The sequence below is a fragment of the Carcharodon carcharias genome, chromosome 25, assembly GCF_017639515.1.
Source record: "Carcharodon carcharias isolate sCarCar2 chromosome 25, sCarCar2.pri, whole genome shotgun sequence".
Classification (NCBI taxonomy): Eukaryota; Metazoa; Chordata; class Chondrichthyes; order Lamniformes; family Lamnidae; genus Carcharodon; species Carcharodon carcharias.
In genome coordinates this window covers 47,381,003-47,403,621 of record NC_054491.1, presented here as the reverse complement: position 1 = coordinate 47,403,621, position 22,619 = coordinate 47,381,003, and the positions used below count along the sequence as shown (strand labels likewise).

Genomic DNA, 22,619 nt, shown 5'->3' with positions numbered 1-22,619 from the left:
TTCTGGCACCACACCTGTATCCAGAGCAGCCTGGGATACATTTCACCTGGCCTAGGTGATTTATCCACTTTCAAAAATGATAAACACCTTAATATTTCCCTCCTCATTATGTTTATCCCATCCAGTGTTTCACACTCCTCCCCCTTAACTACAATGTCTGCTTCGCTTCTCTCTTGTGAAAACAGGTGCAGAGTATTCATTAAGAACCATGCCCACATCTTGCGCCTCCACACAAAAGCTATTTTTTGTCTCGAATTGCCTATTTTTTTTCCTTAGTTTTCCTTTTGCTCTTTATGGGTTTTTCTTGATTTTACTTGCCAGTATTTTTTTTTTCATGCCCTCTCCTTACTTTCCTATTCACCCCTATATTTCTATACTCCTGGCTTTCTGCAACATTGAGGTCTTAACTCCTTGATATCTCCTTCTTGAGTGTCTCTCACTGCTCAGACACTGGTTTACTTTCAAATAGCTGTTTCCAGTCTATTTTTGACAAATCACATTACAGCTTAGTAAAATTGGCCTTTCCCCAATTTAAAGCTGACCTGAGCTTGATCTATCTTATCCTTTTCTATAACTGCTCTAAATCTAGTGGAATTATGGTCACTGCCACTAAAATGCTCTCCCATTGATGTCCCTTCCATCTGCTCAGATTCATGAGATAAAACTCAGTCTAAACCTGCTCCTTCTCTTGGTAGGCTTGCTACATACTGGCTAAAAATGTAAATATTGTGACCCCCACACCCCACTTTATTATCCTCTTTCCATCCTAACCTGTAACCCGGGAATGTTGAGCTGCCGTTCCTTCTTTCTTTAAGCCAGTTCTAAGTAATAGTTATGATTTCATACTTTCAAGTGTCCATCTGTGCCCTCAGTTTATCCACCTTATTCACTTGATTCCTTGCCTTGAAATCTGTGCCACTAATCCTTTTGTTGTCTATTTTCTGATCTTTGTTTCCTCAGCCTTCTATATTGCTTATTAAATTTCTGCCACCTTTTGGAATATTGTGGGATGTCACAGAATAATTTAGTGTTTTCTAATGTGTAACATTTTCCCATGTATTGAGCTCCTAGTCTCAGATGAATTCAGAAGTGCTTGCTCACAATAAGCAAAGGGAATTGAACAGATGACTAACTGATCCAGCTCAGTCACCATACAACCACTGAATTCCAGGGCAGAGAGCTGCAAGTGAGCAGTTGCTGCTTAGGAAAGATGTAAGGATGGAAAAGACAACTTAGACAGTATAGGGGATATCAAAACAAGGGGACACAGTTTCAAAGTGAGGGGTGTCCCATTTAAGATGGAACTAAGGAGAATTTTTTTTCTGAGTGTTGTTAATCTGTGGAATTCCCTTCCACAGAGCATCAGAGGCAGGGTCATTGAATATTTTTATGGTTGAGTTAGATAGATTGATTAACAAGGGAGCCAAAAGGTTAAGGGGGTGAATAGGAAAATAGAGTTGAGGCCACAATCAGATCAGCATGATCTTATCAAATGGCGGAAAGACTCGAGGGGCAGAATGGTTTACTCCTGCTCCTAATTCATATGTTCATATAAATAAATAAATGGATAGCTAGAGAAAAGCATGCTGAAATTTGACAGCCATCCGATTGAATGATTACCCTGGCTGTTTGCCGCTTATGTGTAATTTATCAGTGGGTTTGTGTAGATCGATTTTGTTCTATGATTTGATTTTATCCCAGCAAAATGTGACAATATGAAATGCACTCTCCCTAGATGAGCTACTCCAGGAGCAACACTTTGGTATGGATCAACTTGCTTCCAGCTCTGAAAGCCAAACTGCTTTTGATTCTGTAGAGGCGCCATTCATTGATGGCAAACCATTCCGGCCTTTTCAGGTTAAGACCATGCCTGCTATCACTGATGTACAAGGTATGTGATGCTTGGAACAAAGGATGTAAAATTAGTTGGGTTATTCATTGAAATGATAACTAAAAGATTGATTGTTCAGGATAAATCATAAATAAAGAAATTTCTCCTTGCAAGATGGAAATTTTTCAAGGTAAGGTCAAGAACTCTCAAGGGTGAGGTAAGCCATCCCATCTGTGTAGATGTACATCCCTAACAACTCACTCCATAGTTAGATCAGGATTCCCATGATACTGTGGTGATAGTGAGAGAGAGGAGTAGAAGAATGGGCTATCCCAGAATCTGTGAACGGGAGCTATATGTACAGAAATAAATTTGGCTGGTCAGCATGTAACTCTTTTCACCCCCTTCTCCTGCAGTGGTTGTGCCAATATTGCAATCAATTTTCAAATTACCATGTATAGATTGAATTTAAAAAACAGACTAATCAGACTAATTCCTTCCTAAATTCTTATATTATACATAACATGGCAAAGAACTTAAAGGCAAATAAGAGGGTTTATGTCTGTATAATATATATAATTTTAGATGAAATTCCTGTTGTTTTCCTTGATGTATTTCTTAATCTTAGGGACTTACCCAGCCAATGCTATCACCCCAATCATTATTGTTTTGTGTCAGAATTACAGGAGCCCTTTCCAAACTGCAAATTGCAGAGTCTGACTATACTGTAGCCCTTAAAATCTGCCAGTAAAGAGTGATAGCACTGGGGCCATTCAGAAAAACAGTCTTCCAAGGATGGTTCAAATTGGGTTCAATTTTCAAATTGTCTTCGGGTCTATGGTTTCTGCTGGTGCAGCTTCTTAAGAAGAAAGCATATTTCATAAAAAGCAGGAAACCCCTAACTTGCAGGTGACTGGCTGGCTCTCTTTCTGGGATTCTGTGGCTGGTACTCTGGCTTGGTATGTCTGAACCTTGGCACAATTTGTCAGTTCCAACAGATTCACCTAAGACAGGTAGGTGTCATCACAGGCTGTCATCGATTCTCGATGCGGTTGTCCACATGTCAGTATAGGTATAAGTTAACAAATGGGCTGAAATTAATCTATAATTTTCCATACCCTTTGCAATAGGTAAGTTGTGAAGTTGCATTGTCTATGACATCATCTTATTGCTATTGTCAGCTGTCATTCTTTAGTTGTGCATATAAAGGAAGATTTTTTTAATTTTGAACAAGAAGGAATTGATAAATTTTATGAAATAATGTTGTGGCATACTAAATCCATGTCTGTTGATGGGACGAAATTCTCAGTGAGCCTCTAAGATCCAAATTGAAATGAGTTTGGCTAGTTTTAACCCAGCTTCTATTGGATGAGAGAATATCTTGCAGTAAAAATGGAAGTGCCACACTGTTCTTATAAAAAGCTTGGTCTTAAATCAAAGTGCTGGTCAGATTTTATATTTGGCCCATATACCCAAATGTTCCTTAGTGCTTCGCTTCTAGAGGACCAGTGGGGACACTAAGACATGAATACTTCTCACTCTTGACTGCTAAATTTTAAGAAAAATATATTTCTGTGAAAGGAACCTCTTCCATGTTTATGGAATTTTTTTTGTAATATTTTGTTCACTGAATGTTTGGGGTTTTTGGTGCTTGCAGCTGGAGCATATTTCCATTTCAGGCTCTGAATGCAAGTTTGAAACAATACTGCCAGGGTCAGATGTAATAACTAATTTCTTTCTAGTTTCTTTTCACAAACATGCTTCCCCCAAATTCAGAATATAGTGTGTTTCTCCATGACTTTGGCTTTTTCTTGTGATTTGTATAATTAAAGAACTTCTTAATAAGGACCAAAATTTTAAGGTTTGTGCTTCTTGAATTCAAGAAAAATATGGACCAATTCAGCCCATGATTGGGAGTAGCTATCCCAATTTATTTCCCCTTCCAGTTGTTGACCTTAAGCACAGCGTTGCTGTGATCAGCACTGACCAGAAGTTAAACCTGGCACCTTCTTGGTTTCTGTGATTCAGCTACTCATAACTCTGAATAGCTAAAAAGCCACAGTTCACACTAATAAAGCCAGGTATCACACCTGATACCAGCTGTGTTCAACGTAGGTGGGACTCAAATACATCACATATTTGGACTTGTTTCAGAGTGACACTTATTTACAAATGTAAATGGGGAACTCAAGTCTGTCCCATTTTTTATTTCTTGGTCTTTTCATTATTTGATTTCTCTTAACTTCTTCGCTGCCAGGCACAGTGCCGGACTCATGGCCAGCAACTAAGAAAGGTTGGTTTAATACTGTCCCAGGTGTCACTTCTCGCAACCATTCTTCCTCGTCAGCCTCTTCCTTCATTTACCCTGATTGCTATCCCTCCCAACCTCAATCAGTTGCATATGTGTTTGTTGTTGCTGAAATCAGTAATTTTGTTCCACTGCTAGACTTCACTGACCTGCATGCCATCCTAGTTTACGCTATTTAGTTGTTGCTACTTGTCTGAAGTATATTTGGAATGTTTGTGTTTTTCTGAAATGTGGAAAGTTGCTAGCTTCCCCAGTTAATGAGCTGTGATATGATGAAACTGGCCACTCTGCTTAGTTGATTTCTCAAGTCCAAAGGCTTGTAATATTCTTGCTTTCAGATTAAAAGCCTACATTCTTTCTAGGTGAACTCAGTTGCTGACTGTTTACAGGAGAAATGCAGTATTAGCCCAAACATTAGGCTCAGGCAGCTGACAGCTGTTCCAAAGCTGTAATGCACTCTGTCCTAATTCTCCTGTCCCTCATCCTGATCTCCAGATTTCACACTTCACTAATCCTCATGGAATGTCAATGCCAATATTGAATTGGTTAACACTCATTCATTTCTCATAGCTCCGTGACTTGAAGGCTAAGTCGGTGCTTGAGGAGGAGGCTGATAGTTCTGATCCATGCCCTGTGGGCCCCAGGCTTTAAAACTACAAGTATATGTGTGTGTTTTTGTCAAGTTGTAATGTTGCAACCAGTGCAATAGTTAATTAATTCTAAATTGTAGATGGTTCTCTTTCTTTTCAAGTAGGCATAAGATGACATTCCAAGTGCTGGAATTTTAGAACCAGGTGGGCTCACTGATAACAGAGCGGGAAGGATGCAGAACTCTAAACACTGCAGGAATAGTCAGCCAGGGTCAATAATGGCACCAAGAGGGCCGAGATTCTTCTCACTTAGCTCCAGGTGACCTTGTAATCTAGTGATCCCATGGGGAAGGTGTTCAAGTGCTAAGTGGCAGAAGCTTCATAAACTGCACCATTATAATTGATTAAGTTTCTGCACAGGTATGAGGCCTAAGCTTTGGCATTGACAACTTGTCTCTGGACATAGGTAACAATGGTTTGTTTCTTTCGGGGACAATGTGCTACCTGTGTAGATTTCTCAGTATCTTAAGAGACTTCAGCATGCACCACAAGATTAAAAATACATTTTTCACAATATGCCTGGACTTTTGGTAACTCCAAAGGTGACAGACAGCAACTGAGATGAGGGTTACATCAGTCTCCTTGTGTCTTGAGCTTTAATTTAGAAATATGCTGCAGTCAATTTTAATCTGTTTCACAGCTTTGTTTGCTATTTTTGTACTTCCAATGCTGCTTGATTTTTCACACAGTTAATGACGTTAGTCATCCTGCGTACATATCATAAGAGTAACTGTATTGTGAACAGGTTCTGGGATGATTGATCCTGAAGGACTGGTGCCTGACGAGAATGCAATCGGCAGCAATGAGAACAATGTTAATGGGAATGTGGTATGGAGCACCTTTATTAAAATATTCTCATCTGATCTGAGAGATCTTGGGTTTGCTCATAGTGAGGTAGAGTTATTTGTATGTTTCAATGGATATAGTTCAGGTGCAAATATTGATCTTCCTTGCGCTATGACCTTCTGTGTGTTGTGTGTCTGTGAGTATTAACCTGTTTATTTTAAATTGGTTTGATCCTGACAACTAGTAATGATTGGAATATACCTGCTGCAATTGATTGGATTTGGAGAAGGTCAGTGGATTGTTACTATCCCCGTAGAGACCGATAACTTCAAAGAAAAGAAATTCAGACTTCCAGGTGATAGCTGAAAGGATGACACAAGAATATTTCATGTTTTAAGGTTTTACTGTAACAGCCTAAAAGCACTATTGATTGACAAAAGACTATTTTTGTAGACACCTTCCTGCATAATGATCCACAGAGGTGAGCAGCCTCTGGCTACTGTCTCGCACTCTCTGGGACCTTGGCAGACTAACTTGTCTGAGAGTTTCAGGGCTATCTTTTAGGAAAGCCTGTAACCCGATCCTACACATGGCTTCCTATGGACAACCCTTCTCAAAGCCCATCTCCAAGGCAATGTGAATCACAGCCTTGTATCCAGGTAGAAATTCTGATGCTCTTTAGAATTGAAACAATTCTATCTTTTCTCCCGTCTCCGCCCCCCACCCTCCCTTTCTCCCCCCCCCCACCCTCCCTTTCTCCCCCCCTTTCTTCGCCCCCCCCCCAACTTTTTCTTCACCCCTTTCTCTCTCCCCTCTCTTTCCTCCCCCTCACCCACCAACCCCCCCCCCCCCCCCCCCCTCTTGCCCGCTCTGCCATCCTGAGCTCCGCCCACCCCCTCTCAGGAGCTGCAGAAATTAACCTGAGAGGACAGGCTGCATAGTCTAGATTTGTGTTTCCTTGTTCAAAAATTATAATCCATCAAAACAAGATCACAGCTAGGAAGATCCATCTATTTCTTGCGAAGGAAGTTGTGTAGCATTAGGTTATTAAAATTAAAAGAAGAAGCTTATAACGTAGCAATTATTAGTAAAGGTGGTGATTTGGATGTGTTTTAGAAACCAGCAAAGGGCCACCAACAGCTGATAAACGGGAAAAAATAGAATGAGAGGTAACTTGCCAGGAATATTAAAACAGATTGTAAGAGCTTTTGCAAGTATATAAATAGGATCGTATTGGCTAAAGTAAATGTTGGTCCCTCAGAAACAGAGGCAGGAAAATTATAATGGGGAATGAGGAAAAGGCAAAAATATTGATCAAGTATTTTGCAGACACTTTTTGTCTGCATTCATGGGGGAAGAGACAAATTATAAACCAGAAATAGAGTTAACCTAGATGATAATAAGAGTGAGGAACTGAAGATAATTAATTTCATCAGAGAAAAAAATAATAGAGAAACTTAAGGGACTGAAATCCAGCAAGCCCCTAGGACCTGATGGCCTACATCCTAAGGTCCGAAAAGAGGTTGCTACAAAGATAGTGGATGTGCTGGTTATGTTTTTCCAAAATTCCATCAATTGACTTATTAGAAGTTACCAAATGCAACTGTCTAAGAAAGCAGTGAGAGAGAAAACAGGGAAATACAGGCTCATTAGCCTGACATCAGTCATCAGGAAAATGCTGGAATATATTATTTAAGTAGTCTTAACAATCTACTTAGAAAATCATAGTACGATCAGACAAAGTTAACATGGTTTTACAGAAGAGAAATCGTGTTTGAAAAATTTGTCGGGAGTTTTTGAGGATATAAGTAGTATGATGCACAAAAGGGAACCAGTACATGTAATGTACTTAAATTTCCAAACAGCATTCAATTAGGTGCCACACAAAAGGTTAATATACGAGGTAAGGACTCATGGGGTTAATATATTAACATGAATAGAGGATTGGTTAACAGACAGGAAGCAAAGGGATAAATGGGTCATTTTGAAATTGGCAAGCTATGACCGGTGGAGTATCGCAAATATCAGTGCTGGGGCCTCTGCTATTTACAATCTGCATTAACGTATCTAGATTTGTTGACGCTAGTTGGGAATGTAAGCTGTGAGGGGAATGCAAAGAGACTGCAAGGAGATATAGACATGTTAAGTGAGTGGATACCAAGGTGGCATATGGAGTATAATGTGGGGAAGTGTGAGGTCATTCACTTCAGTAATGGGAATAGAAAAGCAGAATATTTTTAAAAGGCATGTAACTTGTAAATGTTGATGTTCAGAAGAGACTTGGGTGAATTGTACAATGAACACAAAGTCAACATGCAGACCAAGCAAGCAATTAGGAAGGCAAATGGCTTGTTGACATTTATTGCAAGGAAGAATTGGAGTATAAGAATGTGAAAGTTTTGCTCTATTGTACAGAACTTTGACGCGACCACACCTGGAATACTGTGCAGTTCATTTCAGGAAGGAGAAACTTATTGGTGGTGGTTCACTGGATTGTTCCCTGATGAGAGTGTTGTTCTGTGATGAGAGGCTGAGTAAATTGGTTCTTACCAGCTGGAGGTGTTCTCATTGAAACATACAAAACTCTTTAAGTGACTTGATAGGGTAGACAATGAGAGGTTGTTTCTCCTAACTGGGGACTCTTGGGGGCACAGTCTCAGGATAAGGGGCCTATCAATTAGGACTGAGATGAGAAATTCCTTCACCTAAGGTTTGTGAATCTTTGGAAGTCTCTACTCAGGGATGTGGATGCTCCTTGGTTGAACATATTTAAGGCTGAGATAGACATTTTTTTGGTGTCTCAGGGAATTGAGGGAAATGGGGAGTGGGCAGAAAGTGGAGTTGAGGCTGAGGAGCAATCATGATCACATTGAATAGTGGAGCAGGCTTGAGGGGCTGTATGGTCAATTCTTGTTTCTATTTATTATGTTCTTATATCCTTGAGTAAAGAAGAGCTGGTGATCTAATTGAGTTGTTCAAGATGATCAGAGAAATGGACCCAGAACAATGGGTCAGAAAGAGGGTCAATGGAGTTCAGTTACAGATTAACAATGATTTAATTAAATGGCAGAACAGGCTCAAGTGGCTGAAGGGCCTTCTTCTACTTGCTGTTCTTTTTTCCCTTCTCAGGTGATTGACGAGAGCTTTGACGTGAAAGAAATGATTTTCAATGCAGAACGAGTCAGTGGTGGAGACGATGACATGGTATGTACGATGCTTCCTGGTGGGAAGGTTGAGTGTGAGATCTGATTCAGATTATGGCATCTAGTTTTCACTTTGATTCTTCAATTGCTCATATTTTTCTCATTGAGTCCTACTGATGTACATTTGGGAACATCTTTTGCTTTCAGAAGTAATGATATCACTAATAAAACAATGAATACTTCTGTTGCAAAGCCTATATGTGGTTCTGTTGAAAAGGAATTATAACATTGGATAAGATACTGGGGGCAAAGTATGATTCTGATCAATCCAGTTGGCCATTCTTGAGAATTTTAATCGGGTTTGCCTCCACTAGCACTTCTAATTATTTTTGAAAGTGTACATGAATTTATTTTTCCTCTGCATATGGCTAAAAGTGTTACTTCTATTTTAACAAACGTTCAGTAAAGTTCTGGGGACACTCCTCCCATGATAGACTGCTGTAGTAAATGTTCATGCTTCTCCAGGACACGGATGGGAATTTGCAAGATGGCTTCAGCTTAAGTAGCAGTGCTCTTATTGGAATGCTGGTGATTGCAGTTGCTGTAGCCACAGTAATTGTCATCAGCTTGGTGATGCTACGCAAGAGGCAATATGGTACCATCAGCCATGGAATTGTAGAGGTGAGCATGATGAATAAGCCTTCAGTGTTAGGCTGTCTCCTTACGGTACTGTTACAGATATGCTGTGGGGGGGGAAAAATTTTGATCTTGTGTGCCGCTATCAATTTGACCCTTCAGTTGGCTGCCATAATCAATGACAGATTTGTCACCCTAGTGTTACGTCGCTCATAATGCTCTTTGCAGATACTACACAAGCCTGGGAAATTACATGGATGGTAGCTGGATTTTGCACTGTGTTAGTGCAAAAAGTTCACATCCATTTGCTGGTACAGCTCTCTGCAAATTGGGGGAGATTCAGCCTTTCACCTTCACCTGCCAGCTGAAAGAAGCACAAGATAGAAATGGGGTTAGTGTTTTAGGGCTCCAAGCTCCATACTGCATGAAAGGAGTTTTGAGATTCACTGGATCTGTGCTTCCTCTTGACACTCGCACCGAAAATGCTAAGAATTAATATAACATGTTTGCATCTTTCGATGTTATATAAACTTTAATTTTGGAGTTTTGCATTCATTGAAATGAAGTATAGTGGAACATCCTCCACACTGGCACCCACTGGGGAATGGAACACCTGCCCACACTGGCACCCACTGGGGAATGGAATATCTGCCCACACTGGCATCCACTGGGGAATGGGACACCTGCCTACACTGTCACCCACTGGGGAATGGAACACCCGCCCCCTCTGGCACCCATTGGGGAATGAGGGACATCAGTTCATGGAGAAATTAGGGAATCTGGGTTTATTCGGCAGGGAAGTTACAGGAGAAAAATAGAGGTGTCCAAAATTGACTGGTTTTAATGAGTACATGGCGAGAAACTGTTCCCACTGGCCAGGGTATCCATAACCAGAGAACTCAAATTTAGAGTTATTAACAAAAGAAGCAGAGAATTTTTTGAAGTAGTGAATTGTTGTGAGTTGAACTTTTAAAGGCAATTGGATGTACGCTTGAAAAGACAAATTTGCAAGGCTATGGGAAAAAGAACATGGGAGTGGAAGGAATTGGATAATTTTTTCAGAGAGCTGGCATAGGAATAATGGGTTGAATGGCTTCCCCTCCGCAGTATAACTTCACTTGACCTCTGTTTTACATATTCTCTGATTCAGAACTTCCTGAGTTCCTTGAATTTGTCATTCATACCTTGATACTGCTTCCACCCTAAAGACTCATCCTGTGAAAATCTGCAATTTTTTCTGTAGGTTTTTCTAACATTCCATGAGGTTGTTTGCTTTTTAACAGAGTTCTTTGATCACCTTGCCACCCACACTCATACTGTTTTCTAACTTGCTTTCTACCTCAACGTTATTTCCCAGCATTATCCCCATATCTCTTGCTATCTTTAATATCTAGACACCTATCAATCTCTGTCTTGAACATATTCAATGACTGAGCTTCCACAGTCCTCTGCGGTAGAGAATTCTAAAGATTCACCACCCTCTGAGTGAAGAAATTCCTCCTCATGTCAGCTCTAAATGGCCTACCTCTTATTCTGAGGCTCTGGACTCTCCACTTCTTCTTGCATCTACCCTTTTGAGCCCAGTATTTTGCATGTTTCAATGAGATCACCCCTCATTCTTCAAAACTCTAGACAATACAGGCCAAGTCTCCTCAATCTTTCCAGGGATCGTAGGTGAACCTTCATTACACTCCCTGTATAATAAGTATATTCTTCCTTAGATAAGGAGACCAAAACTGTACACAGTACTCCAGATGCAGTCTTACCAAGGTTCTGTACAATTGCAGCAAGACTTCTTTATTCCTGTACTCCAATTCTCTTGCAATGAAGACCAACATTCCATTTATCTTCTTAATTGTTTGCTGTACCTGCATGCTAGCTTTCAGTGACTCATGAACAAGGACATCCAGGTCCCTTTGGCCATCAACACTTCCCAATCTCTCACCATTTAAGAAAAATTCTGCATTTCTGTTTTTCCTACCAAGCTTCACATTTTTTCACATTATATTCCATCTGCCATGATCTCGCCAAATCATTTAGCCTATCTAAATTCCCTCAAAGCCTCTTTGCATCCTCCTCACAACTCTCATTCCCACCTAGTTTTGTGTCATCAGAAAACCTATAAATATTCCTTTTAGTCCCAAAATCCAAATCATTGACATATTTTGTAAATAACTGGAGCTTAAGTGCTTTGTGGTACCCCCACTAGTCACTGTTTGTCAACCTGAGAACGACCCATTTATTCCTACTCTGTTTTCTGTCCGTTAACCAATTTTCAATCCATGTCAGTATATTACCCCCAAACCCATGTGCTCTAATTTTGCTTATTAACCTCTTGTGTCAGACCTTATAAAAAGTCTCTTGAAAATCCAAGTACACCACATCCATTGCAGCCCCCTTATCTATTTTGCTAGTTTCATCCTCAAAAAACACTAACAAGTTTGTCAAATATGACTTCCCTTTCATAAACCCATGTTGACTCTACCCAGTCCTATTATTTTTTATGTCCAGTTATCACATCTTTGTAACAGATTCTAGCATTTTCCTTACTGATGTCAAGCTAACAGGTCTGTAGCTCCCTGTGTTTTCTCTCCCTCCTTTCCTAAATAGTGGGAGTTACATTTGCTATCTTCCAATCTGCGGGTCCTATAGTATTTTAGATGATGACCACCAATGCATCCACTATCTCTATAGCCACCTCTTTCAACACTCTGGGAAGTAGATCATCATGTCCAGGGAATTTATTTGCTTTCAGTCCCATTAACCTCTCCAGTACCACTTTTTTACTAATACTAATTTTTTTTGGGTCCTCATTCTCGTTAGTCCCTTGGTTCTCTAGTGTTCCTGGGTAGCTTTTTGTATCTTCCTCCATGAAGACAGACACCAAGTGTTTGGTTAGTTTCTCTGCCATTTCTTTATTCCTTATTATAAATTCTCCTGTCTCTGTCTGTATTGGGCCCACATTTGTCTTTGCTAATCTTGGGCTACTTCTGTTCCTAATTTGTAGGTTTGTATGTTCTTTCCTTTTTATATACCTATCAATGCTTTTACGGTCTGTTTTTATGTTTCCTGCTAGTTTACTTTCATATTCTATTTTCCCTTTATCAGTTTCTTGATCCTCCTTTGCTGAATTCTAAACTGCTCCCAATCCTCAGGCTTACTACTTTGTTTGGCAACTTTGAGACTCTTCCTTTGATCTAATACAATATTTAACATCTCTTGTTAGCCATGGTTGGATCACCTTTCCTCCTGGTTTTTTGTGCCTCAAAGGAATGTAAATTTGTTGTAAACAATGTATTAATTCTTTAACTGCTAGCCATTGCCTGCCTAGCATTATATCTTTTAATATACTTTCCCAATCTACCACAGCCAACTTGCCCCTCATACCTTCATAGTTTGCTTTGTTTAGATTTAAGATTGAACTACATTACTTTTAAATTTGATATAAAATTATTTGTATTATAATCACTGTACTCCAGAGGCCCCTTTTCGAGATTATTCACTAACCCTTCCTCATTGCACAACACTAGAGCCCGTTCCCTGTTTGGTTCCTCAATATACTTTCAAGAAAACCATCTCATATACATTCCAGGAAGTCATCCTCCACTGAATTAGTACTAAATAGGTTTACTCAGTTTGTGGTATGTAGATTGACGTTCCCCATGATTTCTGTATTACCTTTGTTACATGTGCCTCTAATTTCTGATTTATACCATGCCCTTTGTTACCACTACTTTTTGGAGGCCTGTAAACAACATTTACAAATATTTTCTGTTTCTCAGCTCCACATAAATTGATTCTTCATCTTGATCTTCTGACCTAAGATCGTCTCTCACTAACATGCCGATATAATCCTACCCCACCTCCTTTTCCTTTTTGGCTATCCTTCCTAAACGTCAAAAACCCTTGAACATTCAGTTCCCAGCCTTGGTCACCCTGCAGGCATGTTTCCGTAATGGCAATCGGATCATATCTGTTTAGTTCTATTTGTGCCATCAGTTCATCTACCTTGTTGCGAATGTTGTGCATATTCAGATAGAGTGCCTTTAATTCTGAATTTTTAAAAATCTTTTCCGCAACCTTTAGCCTATTTGTATGCTTTGTCCCTTCCTGATGCACTCAGATTATTAATTCCCTTATTGCTACCTTTCTCTCTTGCCTTGCCTTCTCTCGCTAATTTATCACATCTTCCCTCACCTCCACAATTTAGTTTGAAGCTCTCTCTATCGGCTAGTTTTATGACTTACCAGAACATTGGTCCTAGCGCAGTTCAGCTGAAGACCGTTCCAATGGTACAATTCCCACTTTCCCCAAAACTGCTGCCGTTCCCCAATGAATCAAAACCATTTCTCCCAAACCCATCTTTGAGCCATGCATTTAACATTCTATCTTATTTACCCTACTCCAATTTGCTCGTGGCTCAAAGGTAGAGGTTGTGCTTTTTATTTTAGCCCCAGCTGTTCAAACTCTAAGCAGAACCTCTTTATTAGGTACCAGTGACATCGGTAGGACTATTTGGACCACAACAACTTTATCCTCTCTTGCAAGTTTTCCTGCAGCCCAGAACAGATGTCCCAGGCTCTGGCACTGGGCAGGCAACACAGTGTTCTGGACTCGTGCTCTCAGCTGCAAAGATCTGTCTCCCCCCACCAACCGACTATACTGTCCCCTACAACCATGACGCTGCTATTATCTCCCTGCCTGCCCCCACCCCCCCAGGCCACCCTCAGTTCAAATAGCTTCCTGTACCAAGGTCAGTTCACTCATCCACCCTGCAGCCTCCACTTTCACCCATATAGGGTGCAAGAACTTCGCCTGTTGGACAAGATTTTTTGAAACTCTCTTTTTTTGTCTCCAAATTTCTGGCTGCCCAATTCTGTTACCAATTACCCCATTCTTCCTTCTGGTTTTCATCTTATAATTGTTCAAAATTCAAAAGGTAGGAGGCAGTCCATCTTGTTTTGCATTACTTTACTTTGGATCTGCACTAATTGCCTTTCAGTTGCTTGAAATAGGATGTTAGCCATGGCTTAGTGGGTAACACTGTCTCCTTTAAGTAAAAACGTTGAGTTCCACCTCGTCCAGAATCTTGAGCAGGTATAATCTTGGCTCACATAGAAACTAGGAGCAGGAGTAGGCCTTTTGGCCTACGAGCCTGCTCTGCCATTCATTATGATCATGGCTGATCATCCAACTCAATATCCTACTCCCGCTTTCTCCCCATATCCTTTGATCCCTTTCACTCCAAGAGCTATATCTAACTCCTTACCATGTTTTGGCCTCAACTACTCTCTGTGGTAGCGAATTCCACATGCTCCCCACTCTTTGGGTGAAGAAATTTCTCCTCATCTCAGTCCTGAATGGTCTACCCCGTATCCTCAGACTGTGACCCCTGGTTCTGGACTCCCCCACCATTGGGAACATCCTTCGTGTATCTACCCTGTCTAGACCTGTTAGAATTTTATAGACATCTATGAGATCCCCCCTCATTCTTCTGAACTTCAGCAAATATAATCCTAACCGACTCACTCTCTCCTCATATGTCAGTCCTGCCATCCCAGGAATCAGTCTGGTAAACCTTTCCTGCACTCCCTCTAAACCAAGAACACCCTTCCTCAGATAAGGAGACCAAAACTGCACACAATATTCCAGGTGTGGTCTCACCAAGGCCCTGTATAATTGCAGCAAGACACCCCTGCTCCTGGACTTGAATCCTCTCGCTATGAAGGCCAACATACCATTTGCCTTCTTTACTGTCTGCTGCACCTGCATGCTTACCTTCAGTGACTGGTGTACGAGGACACCCAGATCTCATTGCTCATTCCCCTCTCAATTTATAGCCATTCAGATAATAATCTGCCTCCCTGTTTTTGCTACCAAAGTGGATAACCTCACATTTATCCACATTATACTGCATCTGCCATGCATTTGCCCACTCACTCAGCTTGTCCAAATCACCCTGAAGCATCTCTGCATCCTCCTCACAGCTTACCCTCCCACCCAGCTTTGTGTCATCTGCAAATTTGGGAATGTTACATTTAGTTCCCTCATCTAAATCATTAATATATATTTTGTGAACAGCTGGAGTCACAACATTGATCCCTGCGGTACCCCACTAGTCACTGCTTGCCATTCGAAAAAATACCTGTTTATTCTTACTCTTTGTTTCCTGTCAGCCAACCAGTTTTCTATCCATCTCAATACACTGTCCCCAATCCCATGTGCTTTAATTTTACACAATCTCTTACGTGGGACTCTGTCGAGAGCCTTCTGAAAGTCCAAATAAACCACATCCACTGGCTCCCCGTCATCAACTCTACTAGTTACAGTCTCAAAAAATTCCAGTAAATTTGTTAAGCATGATTTCCCGTTCGTAAATCCATTCTGACTCTGTCCGATTTTGCCACTGTTTTCCAAGTGGGCTCAGCTATGAAATCTTTTATAATGGACTCTAGAATTTTCCCCACTACCGACGTCAGGCTGACTGATCTATAATTCCCTGTTTTCTCTCTACTTTTTAAATAGTGGGGTTACATTAGCTACCCTCCAATCTGTAGGAACTGTTCCAGAGTCTATAGAATCTCGGAAGATGACCACCAATGCATCTACTATTTCTAGGGCCACTTAAGTACTCTGGGATGTAGATTATCAGGCCCTGGGGATTTATCGGCCTTCAATCCCATCAATTTCTCCACCACTCTCCACACTCCATCCTCACACTCCAGTGCTGCACTTTCGAAGGTACTATTTTCAGATGAGGCATTAAGCTGAGACTCCTTTGCCCTCTTAGTATTTTAAGGTCTCTGCAGTTTAAGTTAATCTTCCAATTCTCCCAAAATCACCTCAAATTGTTCTTAAAATATTTTCACACCTTATGCGTATCCATAGTATAACATTATTTGCCTCTAATTTCAGACAGCAAATACAGTTTAGATTGTATTGTTATGTGTGACCATCTAAGGTGATAAATTCAGTCACAGATTTATTTTATGGTATCATTCAATTGGACAGGTAAATGTGAGGAGCTATATGGTCAAACTAATTAATTCGATAACTTCAAGCTTCTCACTGGGTGTAAAAGTCCCTTGATTCCCCAGGAACAAAGTAAAAATAAAGAATCACTTTGATCTTGTATCAAAAGGTTTCAATGTCCTTTCTGTGTTTCTCTTTGATCTACCATAACTCATTCATTGGGTGGGTTGGCTTGTAATCTTGACAGTCTATGTTCATCTGGCACCAGTCCTTTAATTAGGATCCCAACTTCACAAAGGCACTTAAATTGGTGGTGCCAGTATGTGAGAGTCTTTCAGAATTGCAGTGTTAACTCTTTTTTTGTTTTTTTTCCCCCAGAATTGAGTGTGAGATTTGGATTCTGTAAAAAGAAATTTGTTGGTTTTACAGGTTGATCCCATGTTGACCCCAGAGGAGCGCCACCTGAACAAGATGCAAAACCATGGGTATGAAAACCCAACCTACAAGTATCTGGAGCAGATGCAGATCTAACACCAGATGATAAATTGGGCCAAACACAGCACATTCAGCCAATCTTCCAACTACTGATCTATAACATTAGAGGTCTCCATTTCACATACACAATTCAGAGTGTAAAACACTTATTACTGTAGATTGTAAGATTCCCATTCTTTTAAATGGGCTTGAAATGTAATACACAATATATATGATGTATAATCGTAAGAAAATCTATTACCTGATGAGAACTATGATATAGTTGTTTCCTTTTTAAAATTATTTTAAATCAGTTTTATTTGTGTGTCACAAAGATCTATATATAGAGGCTGTAGATTTCTACCTAATGGAGCACCGTATATGAAGGGGATTTGTACTGATTTATCTCATGGAACCTGCAGGATTTTTTGCTGTAAACTACATTTAAATGGTTAACACTGTGATAGGCAGCTGAAACCAGGAGGTGATGATTCCATTTTTCATTGTGCGTCTGTGTGATTGTAAATTCACGTCGCATTTCCTGAGGTTCTGGAAACCTGTGGCTCGTTTCCCCTGCACATTCCTTATTTGTTCTGTCAAACTATGCACATTTTTCAGTTGTATTACTGCGGTAGCTTTAAATTGCAGGGCTACTGAGCGCAAACTCATCAATAAACACTACTTCCAGAAATGTGTGTCACCCCTTTAACGTTGTATCTTCTCACATCAGATTGCAGCAGTTATTGGGGACAGACCTGTACAGTTGCTTTGTTGGATGGACTGGGGGCCTGAACTGGACTGGACAAGATTTGCACACTACATAAGATGTTCTGATATGTTGCCAAAGTGTGTTTAATTATAAATTTGACATGAGCATTGATCGACACAGAATAACATTTTTTAAAATTTATTCTTTCCTGGGATGTGGACATTGCTCTTGAACTATCTCATGGAACCTGCAGGATTTTTTGCTGTAAACACTGTTTATTAATATTGAATATTAGGCTGTTTCAGAGGACAGTCAAGAGTCAACCACATTGCTGTGGATCTGGAGTCATATGTAGGCCAGACCAGGTAAGGATGGCAGATTTCCTTCCCTGAAGGACATTGGTGCGCCAGATGAGTTTTTATGCCAATGGATGATAGTTTTATGGTTACCATTATTGAGACTAGCTTTATAATGCAGATTTCAGTGGGTTTTGGTGCCACCAGAATTAGGTCTCTGGAGATTACCATTATTCAGTGACATTACCACTACGCCACCATCTCCCCATAAAGAGCTGTAAAGTAAGAAAAGTCATGTGGTCCAGTTGCAGAGCCCACTGTGTGACATAACAGCATGTTTCTTGTGCCAGTGGAGTGGAGTCAGTTTCTGCTTCAGCTGCAGTTTGGATTTACTGAGAGTTCTTCGAAGTTGTTTAGCAAGGAGTACAGATAAACAAGTTAGCAAATACATTAAGGGATATTTTCCCAGCGTGAGCTATGGCAAGGTCTTTGAGTGTAGACCAATCACTTGTAAACAGTGCGCATAGAGTCTAGACAGATCACTGTGGGAAATGCTGTATGTGTTCAATGCTGAAGGACATTAACCTATTGCTTGTATTGTTGTTCTCTTGTTGCTTGGATGCCATTTGTTGCCATTGAAGCTAATTTATCCACAGGAGCAGTGTTGCACAGTGAAAGCTGCTTTGTAAAATACAGAAAAGATGTGATCATACTAGAAAGCTTACAGAGTAGATTTATAAGAATGCTATCACAAGTAGAGAAGATTGGATAAGCTGGGGCTGTTTTCTTTGGTATAGATGAGGCAAAGGGAGATTTAATTGAGGGGCCTCGATAAAAGGACCTATTTCCTTGATCAGAGAGATTAATCGATAACCAGGGAGCATAGATTTAAAATAATTGGCAGAAGGATTAGAGGGAAGTTGAGAAATATTTTTACCTATATGATGGAGGTCTGGAACTTGCTACCTCAAAAGGTGGTAGAGGCAGAAATGATCATGGCAATTAAGTACTTGGATATGCACTTCTTTATCTTCTTTCTTGGGATGGTACAGCCAGCATTTACTGCCCATGCTTAATTATCCATGAGAAGGTGGTGGTAAGCCTCAAGCTTGAATCACTGCAGTCCATGAGGTGAGGGTACACTCATGGTGCTGTTAAAGAGGAAATTCCACGATTTTGACCCAATGACAGTGAAGGAATGACGATTTGTTCCATATCAGGATGGTGAGTGATTTGGAGAGAAACTTGGTGGTGTTCCCATTCCTCTGCTGCCCTTTCCCTCTGTGACAGAGGTTCGGGTGTTGCACGGATGTCACTTGCCATTTCAGTCCAAGCCTGACTGGTTCCAGGTCTTGCTGCATGTGAACAATGGCTGCTTCAGTATGTAAGGAGTCGGGAATGGTGCTGAATACTGCACAATCATCAGTGAACATCCCCACTTCTGACCTTAGGTTGGAGAGAAGTCATTGATGAAGCAGCTGACACTACCCTGAGGAACAACTGCAGTGATGTCCTGGGGCTGAGATGATTGGCCGACAACAACCAAAACCTTCACAAAAACAGAATTACCTGGAAAAACTCAGCAGGTCTGGCAGCATCGGCGGAGCAGAAAAGAGTTGACGTTTTGAGTCCTCATGACCCTTCAACAGAACTGGGTGAATCCAAGGAAAGGGGTGAAATATAAACTGGTTTAAGGTTGGGGGGGGGGGGGGAGAGACGGGGGGGGGGCGGTGGTGGGTGGGGGGTGTTGGGTGGGGGGAGAGAAGTGGACGGGGGTGGTGTGGTTGTAGGGACAAGCAAGCAGTGATAGGAGCAGATAATCAAAAGATGTCACAGACAAAAGAACACAGAGGTGTTGAAGTTGGTGATATTATCTAAATGAATATGCTAATTAAGAATGGATGGTAGGGCACTCAAGGTATAGCTCTAGTGGGGGTGGGAGGGGTGCATAAAAGATTTAAAAATAATGGAAATAGGTGGGAAATGAAAAATCTATATAAATTATTGGAAAAAACAAAAGGAAGGGGGAAACAGAAAGGGGGTGGGGATGGAGGAGGGCGCTCAATATCTAAAGTTGTTGAATTCAATATTCAGTCTGGAAGGCTGTAAAGTGCCTAGTTGGAAGATGAGGTGCTGTTCCTCCAGTTTGTGTCGGGCTTCACTGGAACAATGCAGCAAGCCAAGGACAGACGTGTGGGCAAGAGAGCAGGGTGGAGTGTTAAAATGGCAAGCAACAGGGAGGTTTGGGTCATTCTTGCTGACAGACTGCAGGTGTTCTGCAAAGCGGTCGCCCAGTTTACATTTGGTCTCTCCAATGTAGAGGAGACTGCATTGTGAGCAACGAATGCAGTAGACAAAGTTGGGGGAAATGCAAGTGAAACGCTGCTTCACTTGAAAGGAGTGTTTGGGCCCTTGGACGGTGAGGAGGGAGGAAGTGAAGGGGCAGGTGTTGCATCTTTTGCGTGGGCATGGGGAGGTGCCATAGGTGGGGGTTGAGGAGTAGGGGGTGATGGAGGAGTGGACCAGGGTGTCCCGGAGGGAACGATCCCTACGGAATGCCGCCGGGGGGGTTGAAGGGAAGATGTGTTTGGTGGTGGCTTCATGCTGGAGTTGGCGGAAATGGCGGAGGATGATCCTTTGAATGCAGAGGCTGGTGGGGTGATAAGTGAGGACAAGGGGGACCCTATCATGTTTCTGGGAGGGAGTAGAAGGCGTGAGGGCGGATGCGCGGGAGATGGGCTGGACACGGTTGAGGGCCCTGTCAATGACCGTGGGTGGAAAACTTCGGTTAAGAAGGAGGACATGTCAGAGGAACTGTTTTTGAAGGTAGCATCATCAGAACAGATGTGACGGAGGCGAAGGAACTGAGAGAATGGGATGGAGTCCTTACAGGAAGCGGGGTGTGAGGAGCTGTGGGGGTCAGTAGGCTTGTAATGGATATTGGTGGACAGTCTATCACCAGAGATTGAGACAGAGAGGTCAAGGAAGGGAAGGGACGTGTCAGAGATGGACCACGTGAAAGTGATGGAGGGGTGGAGATTGGAAGCAAAATTAATAAATTTTTCCAAGTCCCGATGAGAGCATGAAGCAGCACCAAAGTAATCATCGATGTACCGGAGAAAGAGTTGTGGAAGGGGGCCGGAGTAGGAGTGGAACAAGGAATGTTCCACATACCCCATAAAGAGACAGGCGTAGCTGGGGCCCATGTGGGTACCCATAGCCACACCCTTTATTTGGAGGAAGTGAGAGGAGTTGAAGGAAAAATTGTTCAGTGTGAGAACAAGTTCAGTCAGACGAAGGAGAGTAGTGGTGGATGGGGATTGTTCGGACCTCTGTTCGAGGAAGAAGCTAAGGGCCCTCAGACCATCCTGGTGGGGGATGGAGGTGAAGAGGAAGCAGTTGGGGACAGGAAACTGGAAATTGTTGATGTAAATGTGTCAGAGGAATCACCGGATGTAGGTGGGAAGGGACTGGACAAGGGGAGAGAGAAAGGAGTCCAGATAACGAGAAATGAGTTCCGTGGGGCAGGAGCAAGCTGACACGATCGGTCTACCGGGACTGTTCTGTTTGTGGATTTTGGTTAGGAGGTAGAAGCGGGCCGTCCGAGGTTGGGCGACTATCAGGTTGGAAACTGTGGGAGGAAGATCTCAAAACCTTCCTCTGTTTTAGGGTATTACTCTAACCAGTGGAGAGATTTCCCCCGTCCACCCATTGACTCCAGTTTTGCTAGGGCTCCTTGATGCTACACTTGGTCAGATGCTGCCTTGATACCAAGGACAGTCACTCTCACCTCACCTCTTGAGTTCAATTCTTTTGTCCTTGTTTGGACCAAGGCTGTAATAAGGCCAGGAGATGAGTGGCCTGGTGGAACCCAAAATAAATATTAGTGAATAGGTTGTTGCACCGATGCACAGTAGCAGCAGTGCGTACCATCCACAAGATGCACTGCAGGAATTCACCACAGTTGCTTAGACAGCACCTTCCAAACCCACTACCACCTAGAAGGACAAGGGGAGGAGATAGATGGGAAAACCACCACCTGGAAGTTCCCCTCCAAATCACTCACCATCCTGACTGGGAAATATATCATCGTTCCTTCACTGTCGCGGCATCAAAATCCTGGAACACACTTCCTAACAGCACTGTGGGTGTACCCACACCACTTGGACTGCAACGATTCAAGAAGGCAGCTCACCACCACCTTCTCAAGGGAAACTAGGAATGGGCAATAAATACTGGCCCAGCCATTGAAGCCCACATCCCATGAATGAATTTTTTAAAAGTGCCCTTGATGGTATTGTCGACAACACGTTTCCACCAGTTTGCTGATGATTGAAACGGGGCAGTAATTGGTCAAATTGGATTTGTCCTACTTTTTGTGGACAGGACATACCTGGGCTATTTTCAATTTGATCAGGTAGATACCAGTGTGGTAGCTGTACTGGAACAGCTTGACTCCAGGAGTGACTAGTTCTGAAGCACAAATCTTCAGTACCGCAGCTGGGCTGCTTTGCCTTCAGCTGTTTCTTGATATAATATGAAATGAATCGCATTGTCTGGCCTAGCATTTGTGATTCTGGGAACCTCGGGATGAGTCCAAGATGGGTCATCCACTCGGCACTTCTGGCTGAAAATGGTTGGAAACGCTTCAGTCTTGTCTTTTGCATTGATGTGCTGGGCTCCCCATTATTGAGGGTGGGGATATTTGTGGGGCCTCCTCCAAATTTTTGTCAAATTGTCACCCATCATTCACAACTGTATGTTGCAAGACTGTAGAGATTTGATCTTATCCTTTGGCTTCAGGATTGCTTAGA

At 41.8% G+C, this 22,619-nt stretch overlaps 1 protein-coding gene across 4 annotated transcripts in view; it reads left to right on the top strand.

The window, feature by feature from the left end:
- Positions 1 to 17,491, top strand: part of aplp2 (amyloid beta (A4) precursor-like protein 2) — a 186,302-nt gene extending 168,811 nt beyond the window's left edge. For 3 of the 4 annotated variants that reach the window (XM_041174080.1, XM_041174079.1, XM_041174082.1), the window contains 6 exons: positions 1,736 to 1,891; positions 4,089 to 4,124; positions 5,535 to 5,617; positions 8,705 to 8,779; positions 9,244 to 9,399; positions 16,756 to 17,491. In XM_041174080.1, the coding sequence (XP_041030014.1) occupies positions 1,736 to 1,891; positions 4,089 to 4,124; positions 5,535 to 5,617; positions 8,705 to 8,779; positions 9,244 to 9,399; positions 16,756 to 16,857 (608 nt within the window). In that variant the 3' untranslated portion in view covers positions 16,858 to 17,491. The remainder of the gene's footprint in view (positions 1 to 1,735; positions 1,892 to 4,088; positions 4,125 to 5,534; positions 5,618 to 8,704; positions 8,780 to 9,243; positions 9,400 to 16,755) is intronic. The other variant, XM_041174081.1, reaches the window with a different exon arrangement.
- Positions 17,492 to 22,619: the final 5,128 nt, after the last annotated feature.